This window comes from Myxine glutinosa, chromosome 4, assembly GCF_964187855.1.
Source record: "Myxine glutinosa chromosome 4, kmMyxGlut1.1, whole genome shotgun sequence".
NCBI lineage: Eukaryota > Metazoa > Chordata > Myxini > Myxiniformes > Myxinidae > Myxine > Myxine glutinosa.
Genome location: NC_136264.1, coordinates 71,665,693 through 71,686,175, shown reverse-complemented (window position 1 = coordinate 71,686,175; position 20,483 = coordinate 71,665,693). Strand labels below are relative to the sequence as shown.

Sequence of the window (20,483 nt, the reverse complement as noted above, 5' to 3'; positions counted from 1 at the left end):
GTGTGAGAAATGGAGAAGGTGAAAGGATTTTGGAGTTTGCTGATGGAGCTGATTTGTTGATTTGTAATACTCAGTTCCAGAAAGAGGATAATAAGCTTGTTACATACACGTCAGGTGGGTCGACGATAACCGTTGACTACCTGCTGGTGCGTAGGCGAGATAGGGGGCACCTCCGGGACACAAAGGTGATCCCGGGGGAGGAGGCTGTTTCAAAGCACCACTTGGTTGTCTGCGGGTGAAAGGTGCGAGGAGGGCTCGACGGGTGAAGTACCAACCGAGAATGAAGGTGTGGAGGTTAAAAGAGGTGACAGTGAGGGAGGCATTAAAAGAGAGGCCGAGTATGGTAGAGGATGATGTGGTTGAGGTTGAAAGTGGTGGGAGGTCAATGAAAGATAGTCTGTTGGGAGCCGTTGGTGAGGTATCTGGATGGACAAAAGGACCACCAAGGCACTCGGAAACATGGTGGTGGGATGATGAAGTTGGAAAGAAGATTGACGAGAAGAGGAAAAAGTTCAAGGAGTGGCAGAAGGTGAAGGTTATGGGGGCAGAAAAGGCAGAGCATGAACGCTTGGATTTGGAAGAAGGTCAGAGGGCGGTATTCAGGATTGCAAAGCAGATAGCGAAAGAGGTCTGATGTGATGGGGGTGAGTTGCTTGAAGGATGAAGTGGGACAAATCGTTGTGGACCCAGATGGAATTAAAGGAAGATGGAAGAGATATATGGAAATACTGTTGAATGCAGAGAATGAATGGGATGGCAACATAGAGAGTAACCCAGTTTTAGGACTGGCAGAGAAGATAACCGAGAAGGAAGTTGAGGAAGCGATAAAAGCAATGAAGAGTAGAAAAGCGGGAGGGCCGACGGGAGTTGTGGGAGATATGTTGAAGGCAGCGGGAAATTGGGGTGTGAAGGGAATGACAGAGATCTGCAATCTGGTGGTGAAAGAAGGCCGCATTCCAGTGGATTGGGAACTGAGTACCCTCGTCCCTCTATACAAGGGGAAAGGTGACCCTCTGGAATGTGGCTCGTATCAAGCGATAAAGTTATTGGAGCATGGAATGAAGGTATTGGAAAGGGTGTTGGAGTGGAGGATAAGGAAGAAAGTGAAGATTGACGAAATGCAGTTTGGATTTATGCCAGGAAGAGGAACGACAGACGTGCTTTTTATTGTGAGGCAGTTGCAGGAGAAGTACATGGAGAAGAGGAGGAAGTTGTTTCTTGGGTTTCTTGATCTGGAGAAAGCATTCGATGGGGTTCCACGTGAAGTAGTGACATGGGCATTGAGGAAGTTAGGAGTGGAGGAATGTTTGATCAGTGTAGTGATGGCAATGTACAAAAGAGCGCGCACAGCTGTAAGGACGAAGGACGGGAACAGTGGTGAGTTTGAGGTGAAGGTGGGAGTGCATCAGGGGTCGGTACTAAGTCCACTACTATTTGTAGCTGTGATGTCGGTGCTGGCTCGGAACGTAAAGGAGGGTTTGCCGTGGGAGTTGTTGTATGCAGATGATCTGGTGTTGATTGCAGAAAGTATGGATGGACTGAAGGAGAAGATGAACAAGTGGAAGGAATGTATGGAGACAAAAGGTCTGAAGGTGAATATCGGAAAAACGAAGGTGATGGCAAGTGATAAAGCATGTGGTGAGGTGGAAAGAACTGGGAAGTGGCCGTGTGCTGTGTGCAGGAAGGGTGTCGGAGTGAATTCCATTCAATGTACAATGTGCGCTGAGTGGGTTCATCAAAAATGTAGTGGTTCGAGAGAGTCATTAACCAGTGTGGCAGCTACATTCAAGTGTAAGATGTGCACAGAGGGAGCTGCAGATGGAGGAAATGTTGAGTTTGATCTTGGAGACGGCGTGAAGCTGGAAGGTGTGAAAACATTTTGTTACCTAGGAGACATGCTGAATGGAGAAGGTGGATCAGACTCGGCAACGGTTGCTGGAGTGAGATGTGCATGGAAAAAGTTTCGGGAACTGAGTGGCGTGCTGACGAGGAGGGGAGTGTCGTTGAGGCTGAAGGGAAAGGTGTATGCTGCATGTGTGAGAAGTGTTGTGATTTATGGGAGCGAGACATGGGTAATGAACGTAGAGCAGCAACGAAGGCTGGAAAGGGTGGAAATGCGAATGGTTCGGTGGATGTGTGGAGTATCGTTGAGAGAGAGGAAGACAAATGATGAATTGTGAAAGATGATGGGAATAGAGCCTGTGATGGATGCTGTGAAGAGAAACAGTTTGAGATGGTTTGGTCATGTGTTGAGGAAGGATGAAAGGGACTGGTTGAGAAGAGTGATGGAAATGAATGTAGAAGGAAGTAGAGGATGGGGAAGATCGAGAAAGACTTGGCCAAAGATGGTCGAAGAAGAAATGTGGGCAAGGGGGTTAACAAGGGGAGATGCAGAAAATAGGGCAAAATGGAGAAGATTGTCATGGGGACCGCAAGGCTAACCCCCGCTCTTGCAGGGAAAATGGCCTTAAAATGCCTGTTGTTGTGTTGTTGTTGTCCGTGTTTGGGTCTGGTGTGGATGGTCCTTCAAGTTAGGAATTTAGTTTGTCGTGCGTTTCTTTGTACCGGCATTTATTTTAATAAACCTGTTATTTTTGTACATTTTAAACCCGTTTTCGTTGTTATTTTTTTCAGGTGTGGAGACCTCGAGTGGAAGCCGTTCAGGTAAGACTCCGGTTTCTTCCCCTCCCTCTTGCTTCCCCATGTGTATTCTCCACCATTTGAACTGAACGCCTCAGAGTAACAGCTCGTTTGGTCATCCATGCTACCCTAAGGTGTTCACCAAGGGTAGTCATGCGACAATATTATTTGAACTAATGTGTGGGATGACCTTTCGGATAAATTGGGAATGTAAATGGTTTTACAACATGTTTGTTATCATATAGGCCAACTGTAGATATGCAGCATTTAAAACAAGCTACAGAATCAATATCAGCACTGCTCATGGCATATTACATTTTGTCACAGTTCACTACTTCTTAATAAACATGAACACCTGACACGTATTTGTAATACAAGCACTCAACGTTTGTCCACCTGGCTTTGCAGCCACAATTTACCTCCTTGGGTTTTCTCAACACAGGATTCGTCAGGTTGAGATATGGAGCGGCAGAGAATGGAGTCATCAGCAAAAAGATGAGTCGTAGAGATCATTAATGAAGACCAGAAAAATCACAGGGCCCAGAACACTGCCTTGAGGAACCCCAGCCTGGACAGGAAGAGGAGATGAGAGAATTCCATTCAGGGCTCCACATTGACTGCAACAGGAGAGGAAGTCCACGAGCCATGCACGGAGATTTCCCTGGATACTATAGGAGAGTTTGGTGAGCAGAGCGGGGTGCCAGACTGTATCGAAGGCGCGAGATAGATATGTCAAGGGAGACGGCTGTGATTTCCTGTTTGGCATTGAGGACCTCACTTCCATCCATTGTTGAGACAGCAGAAGCAGCATGTCTCGAGTAGAGTGGCCTGGTCTGAATCCAAATTGATAATCAGAGATCAAGCCAATGGAAAAAAGGAAGGATTTAAAATGGAATTGGAATGTGTTTCATGAATATGTCATCAAAGCAACCTAATTGAACGAATTCAAATTCGAATCTCGACACAACTATAAACTGTCATCCCAATGAATCTTCAATGTGTGTGTCCGACATCGGATGGACGTTAAACTGGGCGTCCCATCTGCCAGCATTAGTTGGTGGACGTTGGAGATCCCAAGGTGTTCTTCACGAAGAGTAGGCGAGTTATCGCCGGCACCCAAAACAAATTACAAAGCAAAGTACCATGAATGTTTTTCAAATACCTACCCTGACTACTGCTGGGAGAGGGATGGCAAAACTGACCAGCATGACCTACAGCCAAGAAACTACTTTGGTAGAACCGATGCCCTGTAACAAAGTGTGGTAAGTTGAATGGGAGGGGGGGGCGAGGGTGTGGGGCGGGATGGAGAGGGGTAGGGGGGGGGGGGGGACCGGACCACGATGTGAGGACACCCTCCAAAATTGTACACCAACAGATCCAAGTTCTAGAGGGTTCTAAAGGGTAATTCTAGAGGGTTCTAAAGGGTAATTCTAGAGGGTTCTAAAGGGTAATTCTAGAAGGTTCTAAAGGGTAATTCTAGAGGGTTCTAAAGGGTAATTCTCGAGGGTTCTAAAGGGTATTTCTGGAGGGTTCTAAAGGGTAATTTGAGAGAGTTATAAAGGGTAATTTGAGAGAGTTATAAAGGGTAATTCGAAAGGGTTCATATTTAAAATGTCAAACTGAACCGCTTCCGTCGGATCCGGGTGCGATCTTTAGCCAAAGGGTGACCACGTCTGGACAACCTCCCTCAAAAGACAAAGCTGGGTAATAGTAATACTAATAGTATAATGGAACCAAAGTTTCCAAGTTACTTGTCTCCAGAATAGTGCATGTGCGGTAAAGTTAAAGTTGTACTTGATTCACGTTGTGAAGACCGGAAAGTCTACAGGAATAGGCCTACTATAGCTGCTGGTACTATCTCGGAAACCTGCAGTGCCTGTACATGGATTTCACGTGAGACTGCCAAATATCAACAGTGACGTCATTTCATATTAACCAATAAAATGGCTTCATCAGAAAAGTGGTGTGAAGGGTTTTGCTACCTGTCCCGGCGAAATAATACTGCCTTTAAAATATAGTACAGTGTGGCGGACACGATGGGTCGCTGGCGCGGTGACATCATTCCGCGCACCAAGAGGGTGTCGGCCACGCCCGAGGCGTAGGCGTGGCCTCGGGATATACACGGGGCTCGCAGCCCCGAGCAAGTCAGTGCTACAGTTTGAGCTTTACAATAAAGACTCTTTTGACCCTACGCGTTGTGGCTTACTTTCTTTGGCAAACAAGTTGCGTGCGTAGCACCACGCTACACTGGTGACCCCTTTTGGTTCAGCCGTCGCTGACCACAGAACGCGCCATGGCCAGCAACGCGGTCGCGGTAAAGCTCCCTGAGTTTTGGGAAGCACAGGCCGAGGTATGGTTCGTGTAGGCCGAAGCACAGTTCCAGCTTCGAGGAATAACGGCGGACAAGACGCGTTACTATCACGTGATCGCCGCCCTCGGGCCCGGCACGGCCGCCCGAGTCGTGTCCATCCTGCGGCACCCACCGGCAGAGCACAAATACAGGGTGCTCAAACATCTCCTCATCGCCACGTTCGGCCTCACGGAGTTCGAACGGGCGGACCGCCTCCTGGACCTTCCCGAACTCGGCGACACACGACCATCGGTACGGATGGACTACATGCTGCCGTTGCTGGGTGACAAAGCCCCGGATTTTTTATTCCGGGCGCTTTTTCTACGCCAGCTACCGGCACAGGTATGCCTCGCGTTGGCCGGTTCCAAAATAGGGGAACCCCGCACTCTGGCCGTCGAGGCCGACAAGTTTTTCGCGGCTTGTGACACGCGGGCGAGCTTCGGTGCGGCCGTCGTGGATCCGGAGGCTGATGCGCATGCACACCTCGTGGCCGCCGCCACGCCCCGCCCACCACCACTGCAGCGGTGAAAACCGCGGCCTCCGCCGCTCCCGCCGCAAGCCTGGTGCCGTTTCCACGCCAGGTTCGGCCACAAGACTAAGAAGTGTTGCCCGCCGTGCTCGTTTGGCAAGTCGGGAAACGACCGAGCCGACACTCAGGGCCGTCGGCAATTCCGGCAGCCTCTTATTCATTGCGGACACCTTGTCCGGGCGCCGCTTCCTCTGCGACACAGGAGCGCAGGTAAGCGTCATCCCAGCCCACGCGTCCGACAAGCGGGCCGGGGCCCCGCATTGCTTGCAGCCAATGGTACACCCATACGCACGTTCGGGAAGCGCTGCCTCTCCCTGCGGCTCAGAAGGCAGCGCTTTCAATGGTCGTTCGTAACCGCCAGCGTGCCCATGGCATTGCTGGGTGCGGACTTCCCATGTGCAAATGGGTTGTTGGTTGACGTGAAGCACAGAAGGCTCGTCCAGGCCGAAACCTTTAGCTCGCTCGCTTGTTCGCTGAGCAGCTCGTTGAGCGGCTCACTGAGCGGCTCACCAAGCGGCTTGTTAAACGGTTCCGTCCCGGCGAGTTTGGTTTGTACGCTTCCGGCAGCGGATGACTTTACCCGCCTCCTCGCCAGTTTCCCGGCCCTCACGCGGCCCACCTTCTCGGCGGTGGCCGTCAAGCACGGGGTGGAGCATCACATCCCCACCGTCGGGCCACCGGTCTACGCCCGGGCACGCCGCCTCGAGCCGACGAAGCTCGCGGTGGCGAAAGCGGAGTTCGCTACGCTGGAGCGGCTGGGCATCGTGCGGCGCTCCAAGAGCGCTTGGGCATCGCCGCTGCACATCGTGCCGAAGCTCGGCGAGGGATGGCGGCCGTGAGGGGACTACCGCCGCCTCAACGATGCTACCACCCCCGACCGCTACCCGGTCCCTCACATCCAGGACTTTTCCGCCCGGTTGGCGAAAATGTCCCTCTTTTCCAAGGTGGACCTCATCCGCGGCTACCACCAGGTCCCCGTCAGGCCGGAGGACATACCGAAGACGGCCGTCATTACACCATTCGGCCTTTTCGAGTTTCTGCGGATGCCCTTCGGGTTGAAGAATGTGGCTCAGGCGTTCCAGCGGCTGATGGATAGCGTCTTGCGCGACTTGGATTTTGTTTACGTCTACCTGGACGACATCAATGTCACAAGCGCGTCCCGTGAGGAGCACCTCCGCCATCTCCGCACGCTCTTCGAACGCCTGGGCCAGCATGGCCTGATCATCAACCCCGCCAAGTGCCGGTTCGGCGTCGCCGAAATCGACTTTTTAGGGCACCTCGTCACCAGGCACGGGACCATCCCTTTACCGGCCAAGGTGGAGGCGGTCAGGGGGTTTCCGCGCCCCCGCACGATCAAGGGGCTCCAGGAGTTCCTGGGCATGGTGAACTTTTATCACCGGTTCCTGCCCCGCATCGCCCAGCTCCTGCGCCCCCTGCACGAGGCCCTCCGGGGGAAGCCGGGCAAAGGTGACGTTGCTTGGACCGAGCCGATGGACGCGGCGTTCGCGGGCACGAAGCTCGCCTTGGCTAACGCCACCATGCTCGCGCACCCGGCGCCCGATGCACCGATCGCCCTCACCACCGACGCGTCGGACTACGCGGTGGGCACGGTGCACGAGCAATGGGTGAAGGGAGCTTAGCAGCCGCTGGCGTTTTTCAGCCGGCAGCTCCGCCCACACGAACGGCGGTACAGTACCTTCGACCGCGAGCTCCTCGGGCTTCACCTGGCGGTCCGGCATTTCCGCCATCTGCTCGAGGGCAGTTCGTTCACGGCCTTCGTCGACCACAAGCCCCTTGTCTTCGCGATGGCCAAGGTCGCCGAGCCGTGGTCGGCCCGGCAGCAGCGTCACCTCTCGGCCGTGTCCGAGTACACGACGGACATCCGGCACGTCGTGGGGAAGGACAACCCGGTGGCGGATTGCCTTTCCCGGTCCGTCGCCCACGCGGTCCACCTCGGGATCGACTATGCCCGGATGGCGGCGGACCAGACTGCCGACCCCGACGTCCAGGCCTTGCGGACTGCCGTCACGGGCCTCCGCGTCACCGAGGTGCCGTTCGACGGCGCGGGCACGGCCCTCTTGTGCGACGTCTCCCTCGGCCGGCCTCGCCCCATCGTGCCCGCGGGCTGGCAGCGCCGGGTTTTTGACGCCATCCACGGCCTGTCCCACCCAGGCACGAAGGCCTCCCAGAGGCTGGTCGCCGACAAGTTCGTCTGGCATGGCCTCCAGAAGACCTTCCGCGATTGGACCAGGACGTGCCTCGCGTGCCAGCGCGCGAAGGTGCACCGCCACACCGAGGCCCCGTTGGCCCCGTTTACTGTGCCCGAACGTCGGTTCGACCACGTTCACGTGGACTTGGTGGGACCTCTGCCCCCCTCGCGGGGTTTCACCCACGTCCTCACCATGGTGGACCGCACCACCCGGTGGCCGGAGGCCGTGCCTTTGGCGGCGTCGGCGGACGTCGCGCAGGCGTTCATCGCCACCTGGGTTGCCCGGTTCGGCGCCCCCTCGGACATCTCGTCCGACCGCGGCCCCCAGTTCACCTCGGAGCTCTGGGGGGCGGTCGCGCGGGGGCTCGGCGTCCAGCTGCGCTGCACCACACCACGGCCTACCACCCTCAGGCCAACGGCCTGTGCGAGCGCTTCCATCGCTCCTTAAAGGCCGCGCTCCGGGCCACCCTCCGCGACGGCGGCTGGGTCGACAGGCTTCCCTGGGTCCTGCTGGGCCTCAGGACGGCGCCCAAGGACGACCTGCGCGCATCCACGGCGGAGTTGGTCTTCGGACAACCGCTGCGGGAGCCGGGCGAGTTCCTCCCTGACTCCACGGCACCATGGCGCTCCGCACTGCAGGAGACTGCCCAGAGGTTCGCCCCGGTGCCGACGGCGCAACACGGGTGCCCGCCAACGCACGTCGCCCCGGAGCTTCGCACGGCGGAGTACGTGTTCGTCTGCCATGACGCCCACCGGACACCGCTGCAGCTCCCGTACGACGGGCCCTTCCGCGTGCTGGAGACCGGGGCGAAACACTTCACCCTGGACATCGGCGGTACTCCTGACCGCGTTTCCGTGGACCGCCTCAAGCCGGCCCACCTTGACGTGGACCACCCCCCCGCCAATGGCTCGGCCCCCGCGTCGGGGCCGCCCCCCGGCGGGCAGACCCCCGGCACGCCACCACCCTGTCCTGCACCCATCCCAGATGCCGCCAGCAGCATCCCAGACGCCGCCAGCCGCCAGAGGGCACTTCGGCCGGGTCATCCGTTTGCCCCGCAAACTGACCCTTCAGGTGCGCGGGAATTCTGGGGGGGGGGAGCGCGTGTGGCAGACACGATGGCTCGCTGACATCATTCCGCGCACCAAGAGGGTGTCGACCATGCCCGAGGCGTAGGCGTGGCCTCGGGATATACATGGGGCTCGCAGCCCCGAGCAAGTCAGTGCTACAGTTTGAGCTTTACAATAAAGACTCTTTTGACCCTACGCGTTGTGGCTTACCTTCTTTGGCAAACAAGTTGCGTGCGTAGCACCACGCTACAACAGTTTATTTAAACATAACACAATTTACATAAATTATGCTGCAGATTAAGTTTCAAACAACAATTCTCCGAGAGATTTGACGACCACTGTGGATCTATCACATGAACACCGACCACTTACTGTGTTTGAAAAGGGACTCGACGTCGTTTGCTCCTCGACGTGTTCATCTTGTTTGTTTATTCCCTTTGAAATTTGAATCGACTGCGTCTCCAGCAATATATTTTTTCTCTCTCACAATTATCAGTTATTCGTTATAGAATTTACGTCAGGGCAGTAATCATGGTAGGGGTGGGGTGTTTTGAGAGACCAATTAACCCAACGAAACTTTATATACCTGTACATCACCTCTCACGAACCGTCTGCTACACCGCCTCTACTCCAGCAAATGGAGGAACCGAAGAGATAACGCAGCAGGAGTGCACCATAAATTGTACAGCTCATACTACCTGCAATATCCTGATCCTATTATTTCAAGTAGACCAATCCTGCAAGTCATACGACCTGCAATATTAGTAAAGAACATTGTGCATTTAAAATTAATCTCATGGGGGAAAATACTTCGTTTTGACTTTGGGTTTCATTGTTGTTTTACACCTTTTAAATTTATAGGTTCGTCCGGTTTTAATTTTCAACGCCTTACTGCATATTCGTCCTATACGTATATTATACATACATCCTGCTGGTGGTTAGGTGTGCATGTATGTGTCGTAGATTCCTGCAAAGATGTAAACACATGTTATGGTGTTATAAGTTCATATCAGTCGTATTGTTGTTGTCGTTGAAACACGTAATAGTTGAGGGTTTTAAAATCGGTTAACATTTAAGCACATGATCGTGTGTGATCAGGAACTGACGTCATCACGGTGTTGCCCCCACTGGCCTGCCCTGGCGCGGCCTAACTATCCTGCTCTTTGCGTAGCTGCTGTCCAATGGATTCGTCGCGCTCTCAGCAGCCATACCGAAACGGTGAGATGTACACGCACTCCCTGATATACCTGCACCACACCAAGAGTGTGAACCCATCGTGGAGACGGTTCTTGTTTGCTTTCGAGTTCATTGAGCGAACCTTTGTAAACTGTGACTGATCAGCAGTCTTGAGTTGATGTCTGACAGGTTGCACTGGTTTTGTAACCTGTGACCGATCAGTAGTCTTGAGTTAATGTCTGACAGGTTGCACTGGTTTTGTAACCTGTGACCGATCAGTAGTCTTGAGTTAATGTCTGACAGGTTGCCCTGTTTTGTAAACTGTGACCGATCAGTAGTCTTGAGTTGATGTCTGACAGGTTGCCCTGTTTTGTAAACTGTGACCGATCAGTAGTCTTGAGTTAATGTCTGACAGGTTGCCCTGTTTTGTAAACTGTGACCGATCAGTAGTCTTGAGTTAATGTCTGACACTGACAGGTTGCCCTGTTTTGTAAACTGTGACCGATCAGCAGTCTTGAGTTGATGTCTGGCAGGTTGCCCTGTTTTGTAAACTGTTACCGATCAGTAGTCTTGAGTTGATGTCTGACAGGTTGCCCTGTTTTGTAAACTGTGACTGATCAGTAGTCTTGAGTTGATGTCTGACAGGTTGCCCTGTTTTGTAAACTGTGACCGATCAGTAGTCTTGAGTTGATGTCTGACAGGTTGCCCTGTTTTGTAAACTGTTACCGATCAGTAGTCTTGAGTTGATGTCTGACAGGTTGCCCTGTTTTGTAAACTGTGACCGATCAGTAGTCTTGAGTTAATGTCTGACAGGTTGCCCTGTTTTGTAAACTGTGACCGATCAGCAGTCTTGAGTTGATGTCTGACATGTTGCCCTGGTTTTGTAATCTGTGACCGATCAGCAGTCTTGAGTAAAGGGCCCACAGGTTGCCCTGGTTTTGTAAACTGTTACCGATCAGCAGTCTTGAGTTGATGTCTGACATGTTGCCCTGTTTTGTAAACTGTGACCGATCAGCAGTCTTGAGTTGATGTCTGACATGTTGCCCTGGTTTTGTAATCTGTGACCGATCAGCAGTCTTGAGTAAAGGGCCCACAGGTTGCCCTGGTTTTGTAAACTGTTACCGATCAGCAGTCTTGAGTTGATGTCTGACATGTTGCCCTGGTTTTGTAACCTGTGACCGATCAGTAGTCTTGAGTTGATGTCTGACAGGTTGCCCTGGTTTTGTAAACTGTGACCGATCAGTAGTCTTGAGTTGATGTCTGACAGGTTGCCCTGTTTTGTAAGCTGTTACCGATCAGCAGTCTTGAGTAAAGGGCCCACAGGTTGCCCTGGTTTTGCAAACTGTGACCGATCAGCAGTCTTGTGGTGATGTCTGACAGGTTGCCCTGGTTTTGTAAACTGTGACCGATAAGAAGTCATGACCATATCACACTTCTCCACAATCCCCAAAGTACAGTCCTGGAAACCCATTATTGGGATAACACATTCATTTTGATAATCAAGGGTTTACGTGGGGCAGCTCTGCTATTAAACTCGAAGTTGTGCATTTCACGACAAGTTGTTGAGGCAGACATTGCTCGGTTTGTGGGTGTATTTTTTTTTTTTTGTATACAAGACCGAGGCTCGTGTAAGAGCGAGCACATTGAACATGAAAACATGCACAGACACATAAAACATGCAATGATGGGAGCGGGAGACAAGATGGGAAGAGAGGGGGAAGCACACAAGTACAACATTTGAGAGCAGGGAGATCTGTGGGAGGAAGAGGGGCTTGGGGCGAGGGAACGGGGGTGGTGGGGCCCCCCCCGGGGAGGGGGAGAGGGTTGGAGAGCTAAAAAAAACAACTGCCCAAATCATACGTTTGAAAAAACATATGGACACTGCTATGACTTCCAGGAAAGAAGTCCGTATTTCAGGAAAGTGGATCTGGGGTGAATTAACGGGGGTAGAAAAGATCAAGGTTTTGGATGGGGGAAGATAAGAGATGGTGGTGAACAGCTGTTTTAAAGACCTGGAGGGACGAGTGGGATTGAAGAGAGTGAGGGAGTTTGTTCCAGAGGCAGGAGTAAAGAGGAATGAAGCAGTAAAGGTGAGCAGAGAGTCTTGATTTTGGCAGTTTGACCAGAAGAGAGTTGCAGGCAGATCTTGTGCGACCTGTAGGAGTACTTGAGGGACAGAGCACAGCCAGGGCTGGGGGTTGCTAGGCCAGGGAGGAGTCGGTAGAAGACAGAAAGACGACCAACCTGCCTGCGGTGAGTGAGTGAAAGGCCCTCACAATCGGCTTCATCGCGGGAGATGCCAATGATTCTGAAGGCTTTGGTTTCAACAGCGTGAAGTCGAGCTAGGTGTGAGGCAGGAGCACGAGCCCAGAGGGGAGAGCAGTATTCTATTGAGCTGCGGATGAAAGCCTTGTATGTGGTGAGGTGCTCAGGTGTGCCAAGGATGGACTTTGCATGACGGAGAATGCCCAGTCGGCGACTGGCTTTGGAGGCGAGCTTGGAAATGTGTTTTCCCCAGGAAAGATCATGGCAGATTGTGAGACCCAAGATATTGAGTGACAGAAGTTCTTGGAGAGGATTGTTGAGAAAGTAGAATGGAGGGTTGTCCAGGCGGTCTTTTCAAAGAGACATAGTGAGAGTGTGGGATTTGTCAGGATTGAAAGACATGTTCCACTTGTATGACCAGTCTGTGATTTTGTCCAGGTCTGCAGAGAGTGAGGAGGCTGCGGACTGCCGATCTGAGGGATGAGGTATGGAGCGGCAGAGAGTGGAGTCATCAGCAAAGAGATAGAGAGGATTTTCCAGAGAGTCGGAGAGATCATTGATGAAGACCAGAAAAAGCAAAGGGCCCAGAACACTGCCTTGGGGAAATCCAGCCTGAACAGGAAGGGGAGATGAGAGAAATCCATTCAGGGCCACACGTTGACTACGACCAGAGAGGACGTCCACAGCCATGTGTGGAGATTTCCATAGATACTATCAGAGGAGAGTTTGGTGAGAAGAGCGGGGTGCCAGACCGTATCGAAGGCACGTGATATATCAAGGGGAAAAAAACCCCCACCTTTTAGAGGCCATTTTTCCCCGCAAAGCGGGGGTTGGCCTTTTTCGGGGACCGTGGTTGTTGTTGTTTTTTGGTCCCCTTTTTGAAGCGATGTTTTACGGCCGGATGCCCTTCCTGCCGCCAACCCTTTTTGTCGCCTTTTTACAACAAACAGGGAATTACCAGTGAACTGGTACTCAATTTGCCGACCTCGGAAGGATGACAGGCTGAGTCAACCCCCCTGGCGTTAATTCAGCGATCGACCGGGATTCGAACCCAGCATCCTAGGATCCTAAGCTGGCTCCTTAGCCGCTAGCCCAACACCAGGCTCCGATATATTAAGGGAGACAGCTCTAATTTCCTGTTTGACATTGAGGACCTCCATCCATTGTTGAGACAGCAGAAGCAGCATGTCCAGAGTAGAGTGACCTGGTCTGAATCCAAATTGATGATCAGAGATCAAGCCATTGGAGAAGAGGAAGGATTTGATATCCGAAGCAATGATGAATGCCATTACTTTACTGGTGATTGGGAGCAGGCTGTAGCCACTTCGGTGGCTGTGGCCATGTATTCATTTCTGTAGCCACTTTTGCAGCTGTTGTCCTGGGATTCTTAGCATGTCACAAACACACGTTTCTCCCGATTATCAAGCTTACACTTCCGACCACTGTTAGCCTTGCTTGTAGATCTTCTTTATGGCCTCACCTGGAACGTAGTTCCATTGAGCATACTGGATGGCATGCCGTCCATCCTTCTGTCAGTGAACACTTGCAACTTGTCCGAAACTGCCGATGGTTTTATGACCACACTTGGCTAAAATGATATTTGGTATGTTGAAACTCCGTTTTGTTAACAGCATTAAAAACATTGAGGTCTAAGGGGGTCTACCTGTGGTCAACGTGGGTCCAGGTTTGACTTTCCAAAATAGGTATTTGCCTTCTTTGAAACTACACACACAATTCCGATGAAACTTGACCACAACTTTCATCGCCAGTGATGTACCAAAGTTTTTTCACAGGATTAAAAAATTCGGGCCCTTAGGGGTCAGCAGGGGATGGTGGGTTTGAGCCCACAAAATAGGTATTTGCCTTTGAAACTACAAACACAATTCCAACGAGACTTGATCCGTGATCTTGAAACACAACCGTGATCTACCAAAGTTTGTTCATGGCATTAAAAAAAATCAGGGTGTGTGTGTGTGTGTGTGTGTGTGTGTGTGTGTGTGTGTGTGTGTGTGTGTGTGCGTGTGTGTGTGTGTGTGTGTGTGTGTGTGTGTGTGTGTGTGTGTGTGTGTGTGTGTGTGTGTGTGTGTGTGTGTGTGTGTGTGTGTGTGTGTGTGTGTGTGTGTGTGTGTGACCCTCCACCCCCCCACTCCCCCAAAATAAGTGTTTGCTCTCTTCTCTGGCTTGATCACAAGGTTCATCATCCGTGATCTACCAAAGTTTGTTCAAGGCATGAGAAAAATTGGGGTCTATGGGGGTTGCCCAAAATAGGTATTTCTTTGTTTAAGTTTTATGATTATGTTAGTATGATGCTGCACTGTCTCGAGGTAAATTAGTTGGTGCAGTTAGTACATTCGTGCAAATTTACCGAGGTTATCCGCACCCTTTTCTGGGTCTGTGTTCGTTTGTAGTGCCCTTGTTTTGAAGTATGCGATAAGGCCTGTGGGTTTGATTAGCGTGCCGAACCGGCTTCAGGCACGGTTCAATAATGTTGTGTAATTTAACCAGAACATTTTTTTAAATGTCGAATCTAACTATAATTTTAATTGATTTATCTGTATGTTGCATCCAAAATAGACACTATTAATCCTGTATTTTATCTGTGTAGTTTCATCACTAGATCTATGTGTTGTTGTCAAGGGCCATAATTTTCTTATCTCTCCTAAATGTTACATATAAACCGTTTAGACATATAGACGGGTGTATATTACATATATACGGGTTTCCTGCTTCCTCACATATAAAACGACGACCAACAAAAATTATTAAACAGGTTAACCTTTACTATATAGAAGAATCGTTACCGATGTGGAAAAACACTGAAAGATGGAAGGTCGGTCCCTATACACAACAACACAACATGCATTTTAAAGGCCATTTTCCCTGCTAGAGCGGGGGTTAGCCTTGCGGTCCCCGTGACAATCTTCTCCATTTTGCCCTATTTTCTGCATCTCTCCTGGTTAACCCCCTTGCCCGCATTTCTTCTTCCACCATCTTTAGCCAAGTCTTTCTCGGTCTTCCCCGTCTTCTACTTCCTTCTACATTCATTTCCATCACTCTTCTCAACCAGTCACTTTCATCCTTCCTCAACACATGACCAAACCATCTCAACCTGTTCCTCTTCACAGCATCCATCACAGGCTCTATTCCCATCATCTTTCGCAATTCATCATTTGTCTTCCTCTCTCTCAACGATACTCCGCACATCCGTCGAACCATTCGCATTTCCACCCTTTCCAACCTTCGTTGCTGCTCTACGTTCATTACCCATGTCTCGCTCCCATAAATCATAACACTTCTCACACATACAGCATACACCTTTCCCTTCAGCTTCAACGACACTCCCCTCATCATCAGCACGCCACTCAATTCCCGAAACTTCTTCCATGCACATCTCACTCGAGCAACCGTTGCCGAGTCTGATCCACCTTCTCCATTCAGCATGCCTCCGAGGTAGCAAAATGTTTGTCCCTATAAAAGCTCATAACTCCATCTTGGCAGAAATTGTAACATATCACTTGCAGCATATAAAGAAGGAGGCCTTTTTGTCCCCCGTCGCACCGCTGAGCGAAAGGGGGACTATGGTTTTCCCCTCCGTCCGTGTGTCCGTCCGTCCGTGTGTGCGTGCGTGCGTAAGCATAATTCCGTGATCTTGTAGCATAATTCCAAGATGTCCGCTTTGAATAATTTTCAATCTTAAGGCGAGTTGACAGGTTGTATAATAATGTTCACATATGGCTGGAATGTATTTATGATATGAAGTAGATTCCTGGATAATGCCTTCAGATGGCTGGATTGGTTTGTTTGTTATTTTATGCAAGTCTTTTGAATAGTGAACGATTTTATCACATCTTGGTCTCCGGTGAATCCACTAAGGCATTTGTGTACCTTGCCGTCACTACACTTAACTACAATCTGCGTTGTCTCATGAAGGAATGCTTGCTTGATTGCTGCACCTGGGAGCATGCATTGGTGCACCTGGGAGAAACATAGTTGTATGCTTATTGCACTGTTGGGAATGAGCTATCATCTCATCACCGTTTCCTTTGCTTTCAGGTCCTACATATAATTTTGTACAACCATCTCCAGCACAACCAGCAAGCTCTGCCCCTTTCGACTTCTCCCAAGGTGCCATCAGCACCAATGGTTGTCCTTCCTCCGCACCTGGCAGGGTCCCTGTGGTGTCATGCTCGGAAAACGTGCACATTTCTGCTGATTACAACACTTGCTCGAGAACCGCGGTCCGAAAGCCTTTGCCGTCTCCCTGCATTCACCCTGCCTTCCCCACAGCTCCAACCTTGGCGGTGCAAACAGCTGTGACCAAGCATCTTCCTCCTGTTTATGCATCTCGTCCACATTCGATGAATGAAAGTCTTCGGTCTCAAGCCCCTTGTACACTTACATCTCCATCATATCCAATGTTTGAACCGTCATCCAATTGGCAGAACACTGAGAAATTATACAGGCATCAGGATGACCTTAAAGCTGCACATTATGGTTTGCGCAGCACCCCATCACAGACTCCCTCTGCTTATGGACAGCAGGCTTCTTGCTTTTCCACGTTTCCTAACAGCAAGTATGAACCCATTGCTGCACAACATGGTGGTGTTTCTGGAATACCCAACACTAATGCTCAGTATCAGCTCTCTGAGCCTTCCACTCTTCAACAGGACGCCTGTTTAAGCTACAATCATCAAACAGGTTGGTCATTGTCGTTTTATGTAAATATATATTTTAGATGTTCCACATTTCTGCAAATTGGTAATTTTCAACTTTGTCTCGTATTTTTGTGGTTATTGTTTTGATCTGATTTATTTTTTTGGAGGTGCCGTTTCACCTTCAATTCCCTAGTATTGGCAACTTGATTTGTTTGAAGATTATTTAATTTGATTAATGAGAATTCTCAACCCTCCCCCACCCCTCGTGTGTTGTTTGTTGTTTCCTCATCTGGTTATCCCATCATTGCAATGCTGTCTTTCTTCCTTTTTAAGGTTTGAAGAATCTTGTGGCTTTGATGCTCTTCAACAATAACTGATTGAGTCGCGATATCTCATGAGGAATATATTAGCAATAAAATGTCTTCGTGAATGTGATGAGCTATCCAATCGTTAACTTGTTCACATCCAGGAAGCAGACCTTTGGGCAAAAAAAGTTCACCACGAGCAGGAGTTCAACCTCAATAGTGTTTGATGCAGGCTTTACTGTTTGGAGTAAACAATACTTGTTTTGAATTTGGTGCTTTTAATTTGCTTGAAATAAATTGTGCGTGTATATGTTCGTGTGTTTGTGTCCATGTGTGTTCGAGCATGCGTAGATGTGCTGCACTGCATGCTTGGGCCATGATCGGAAACCAATCCACATGATAGCACTTTGGATTTTTTACCAAATGCTGTCCGATTGCAGGGTTGCAACTTTAGGAAGTTTCTTGCATGCATGAGCTAGTTGTACACGATCTGTATCTTGACTTCTATGAATTGCCAATAACACATGCTGCTTAATTTGTTCCTCCAATCTTTGGGATGTACAACCTACGTACATATGGCATCACATGTTGGAATCTCCCGCGATGAAGCTATCTCTGAGGGCCTTTCACTCACTCACCGCAGGCAGGTAGGTGGTCTTTCTGTCTTCTACCGACTCCTCTCCGGCCTTGCACTCCCAGCTCTCTCTGTGCTCTGTCCCCCAAATATTCCTACAGGTCGCACAAGATCTGCCAGCAACCCTCTGATGGTTAAACTGCCGAAATCTCGGCTCTCCGCTCACCTTCACTCTTTCATTCCTCTTTTCTCCCGCCTCTGGAACAAACTCCCTCACTCCCTTCAATCCCACTCCTCCCTCCAGGTCTTTAAAACAGCTGTTCACCACCATCTCTTATCTTCCCCCATCCAAAACCTTGATCTTTTCTACCCCCGCTAATTCACCCCAGATCCACCTTGTTTGAAATTCCAACTTCTTTCCTGGAAGTCCTGGCAGTGTCCATATGTTTTATACCTCTCCCACTGCCCCCTTCCCACGCCCCCCCCCCCCAAAGCCCTCGCCCTCTCTCAGATCTCTCGATGTCTCCATGTCTCTCGGTCCCTGCTCTCAAATGTTGTGTTTGTGTCCTTCCCCCTCTCTCCCCATCTTGTCTACCGCTCCCTATGTTATATGTTTTATGTGTCGGTTTGTCTTTCTGTGTGATTAATGTTCGCTCTTTCACGAGCCTCGATATTGTATACAAAAAAAAAAAAAAAAAAAAAAAAAAAAAAACACTGACACTCATTATTTACATTGTTTAATTATACGGTAGGCCTCACATTTTTCCTGATCAGAAGGAGCATTCTGTGAGCAGTAACTACCTCCGCCACCAAAGGTGGATGGAGGTTATGTTTTCACCCCTGTCTGTCAGTTTGTTTTTCCGGCAAGTATGTTGGTTGGTTGGTTTGTCTGTCTGTTTCTCTTTTTGTGCGCAGTACTACATCTACATCGTTGTACATAGCCTCACCATACTTTACACAGATATTTGCCTTGCCCTGGATTAGACTGTGCCCAATTTTTAGCTCTCTAGGCCCAAGGTCAAGCTCAAGGTCACCCAAAACGTGAAATCAGGGGGGTCGAGTTTTCATTTAAAATATATTTCAAACCACTATAACTCTAAAAGGACAAGAGATATGCATACACTTACTGTTACTGACATATAGGAAGTCACATACGACATTTCATTTGGCACCATGACCTTTGACCTTGAGTGACCTTGAAAGGTCAAACTCAAAGTCACATTGTTTTTTTTACTAATAATTCTGTCAAACATTATCCGATTCCCTTCTAACCAACACCCCTGAAAAAAGTACATTCCGGCAAGTCCTCGGTCTCTGACCGATTTCTAGTCTGTCTGTGTGTCTGTCTGTCCATTTGTGAACAAGATATCTCAAAAGGTTGTGGATGGATTTGGACGAAATTTGGCAGAGAGGTAGCGTATGTGACAAGGACGAAATGATTAGATTTTGATGAAGATCCGGAATCGGATCCGGCGAGTAGAATTTTTAAAGTGATTCTTCACCATTGGGAGATAGGGCCAAAAACGATACATAGCAGGATATCTCAAAATGTTATTAATGGATTTGAACGAAACTCGGTGTAGAGGTTGGGTGTGTGACAAGGAAGAATCGATGAGACTTTGGTGAAGATCTGGATCCGGCTAGTATAATTTTAAAAAGTGATTCTTCACCATTGGGAGATAGGGCCAAAAACGATATATACAGACTTGGCATTTAATATGGAATATTTTTTTTGTGGGGGTGAACTTACTTTTCAAGATGACTTAGAACCAAAAGTTCATTGGAATTATGTTGAAATTATTCTAGATTTTGTTAATGTGACCTTTAAAAGAAACAAAAACCACATTTGACATTTCGAAGCAAATAAATTGATCCTTGAAAGTGATGTAAACTGATATCGAACTCAATTCACGGACAGTACTGTGTTAAACTTCTGTGCGTTTTCCAGAAGTATCTCCTTATTTTGCACATCAGCCAAATTTTTTTTTAACAAAAACAAAAGTTAAATTACGACTGGGATTACGGACAGTAAAATTACAGTTCAGTACTTCGTGTAACCCCCATGAGCATTCAGGAGAGCACGTACATGTTGAGGCATGCTGTTCACGAGATTTGCCAAGGTTTGGACAGGAATCGCTTGCCATGCAGTGACAATAGCCTGCGGCCATTCATGCACAGAGGTCGGCTGCTGGTCCAAGTGGTCGATTTGACGCGTTAATTCTGCCCACAAGTTCTCTATCGGATTCATATCCGGGGACATGGCAGGCCACTCCATATGCTCTACACCACGGTCAGCAAGAAAGTGTTGGATCATGCGAGCACAATGAAGCCGTGCATTGTCATCTTGGAAGACAAAATTTCCTCGAAAGGCTGCACGAGCAAATGGAAGCGATGTTTCTTCCAGAATGCCCCTGTACTTGAACTGGTTCAGGTTTCCATTCAGAACAACCAGGTCAGTTTTGCCACCTGCATGAAAAGCAGCCCAAACGCTCACCCCACCACCTCCAGCTTGGACTCTTGGCACTATACAATCTTCATTGTAGGCTTCATGCACTTGTCTGCGCACTCGGACGTGGCCATCTTGACGATAGACCAGAAATATAGACTCGTCACTGAAGATCACGTGATTCCAGTGTCCTGGCTGCCATTTTCGGTGCTCTCTGGCCCACTGCAATCGGCGCTGGCGGTGTTGTCTGGTCAGGCATGGCTTTC

The 20,483-nt window shown here is 49.6% G+C and overlaps 2 protein-coding genes across 7 annotated transcripts in view; one reads left to right on the top strand and one right to left on the bottom strand.

Moving 5' to 3' along the window:
* The window catches only part of LOC137424752 (uncharacterized), a 62,985-nt gene extending 53,571 nt beyond the window's left edge, over positions 1-9,414 (bottom strand). For 4 of the 5 annotated variants that reach the window (XR_010983979.2, XR_010983978.2, XM_068112517.2 and 1 more), the window contains exon 1: positions 9,169-9,414. Coding sequence is in view for 2 of the 5 variants with exons in the window: in XM_068112517.2 (XP_067968618.2) it covers positions 9,169-9,215 (47 nt within the window). In the remaining 3 variants the exon portion in view is untranslated. Of the gene's footprint in view, positions 1-3,059; positions 3,244-9,168 lie in introns of those variants that run through there. The other variant, XM_068112519.2, reaches the window with a different exon arrangement.
* Positions 9,415-9,904: 490 nt separating this feature from the next.
* LOC137424750 (SEC24 homolog B, COPII component) overlaps positions 9,905-20,483 on the top strand; it is a 125,702-nt gene continuing 115,123 nt past the window's right edge. For both annotated transcript variants that reach the window (XM_068112516.2, XM_068112515.2), the window contains exons 1-2: positions 9,905-10,014; positions 16,291-16,935. In XM_068112516.2, the coding sequence (XP_067968617.2) occupies positions 9,978-10,014; positions 16,291-16,935 (682 nt within the window). In that variant the 5' untranslated portion in view covers positions 9,905-9,977. The remainder of the gene's footprint in view (positions 10,015-16,290; positions 16,936-20,483) is intronic.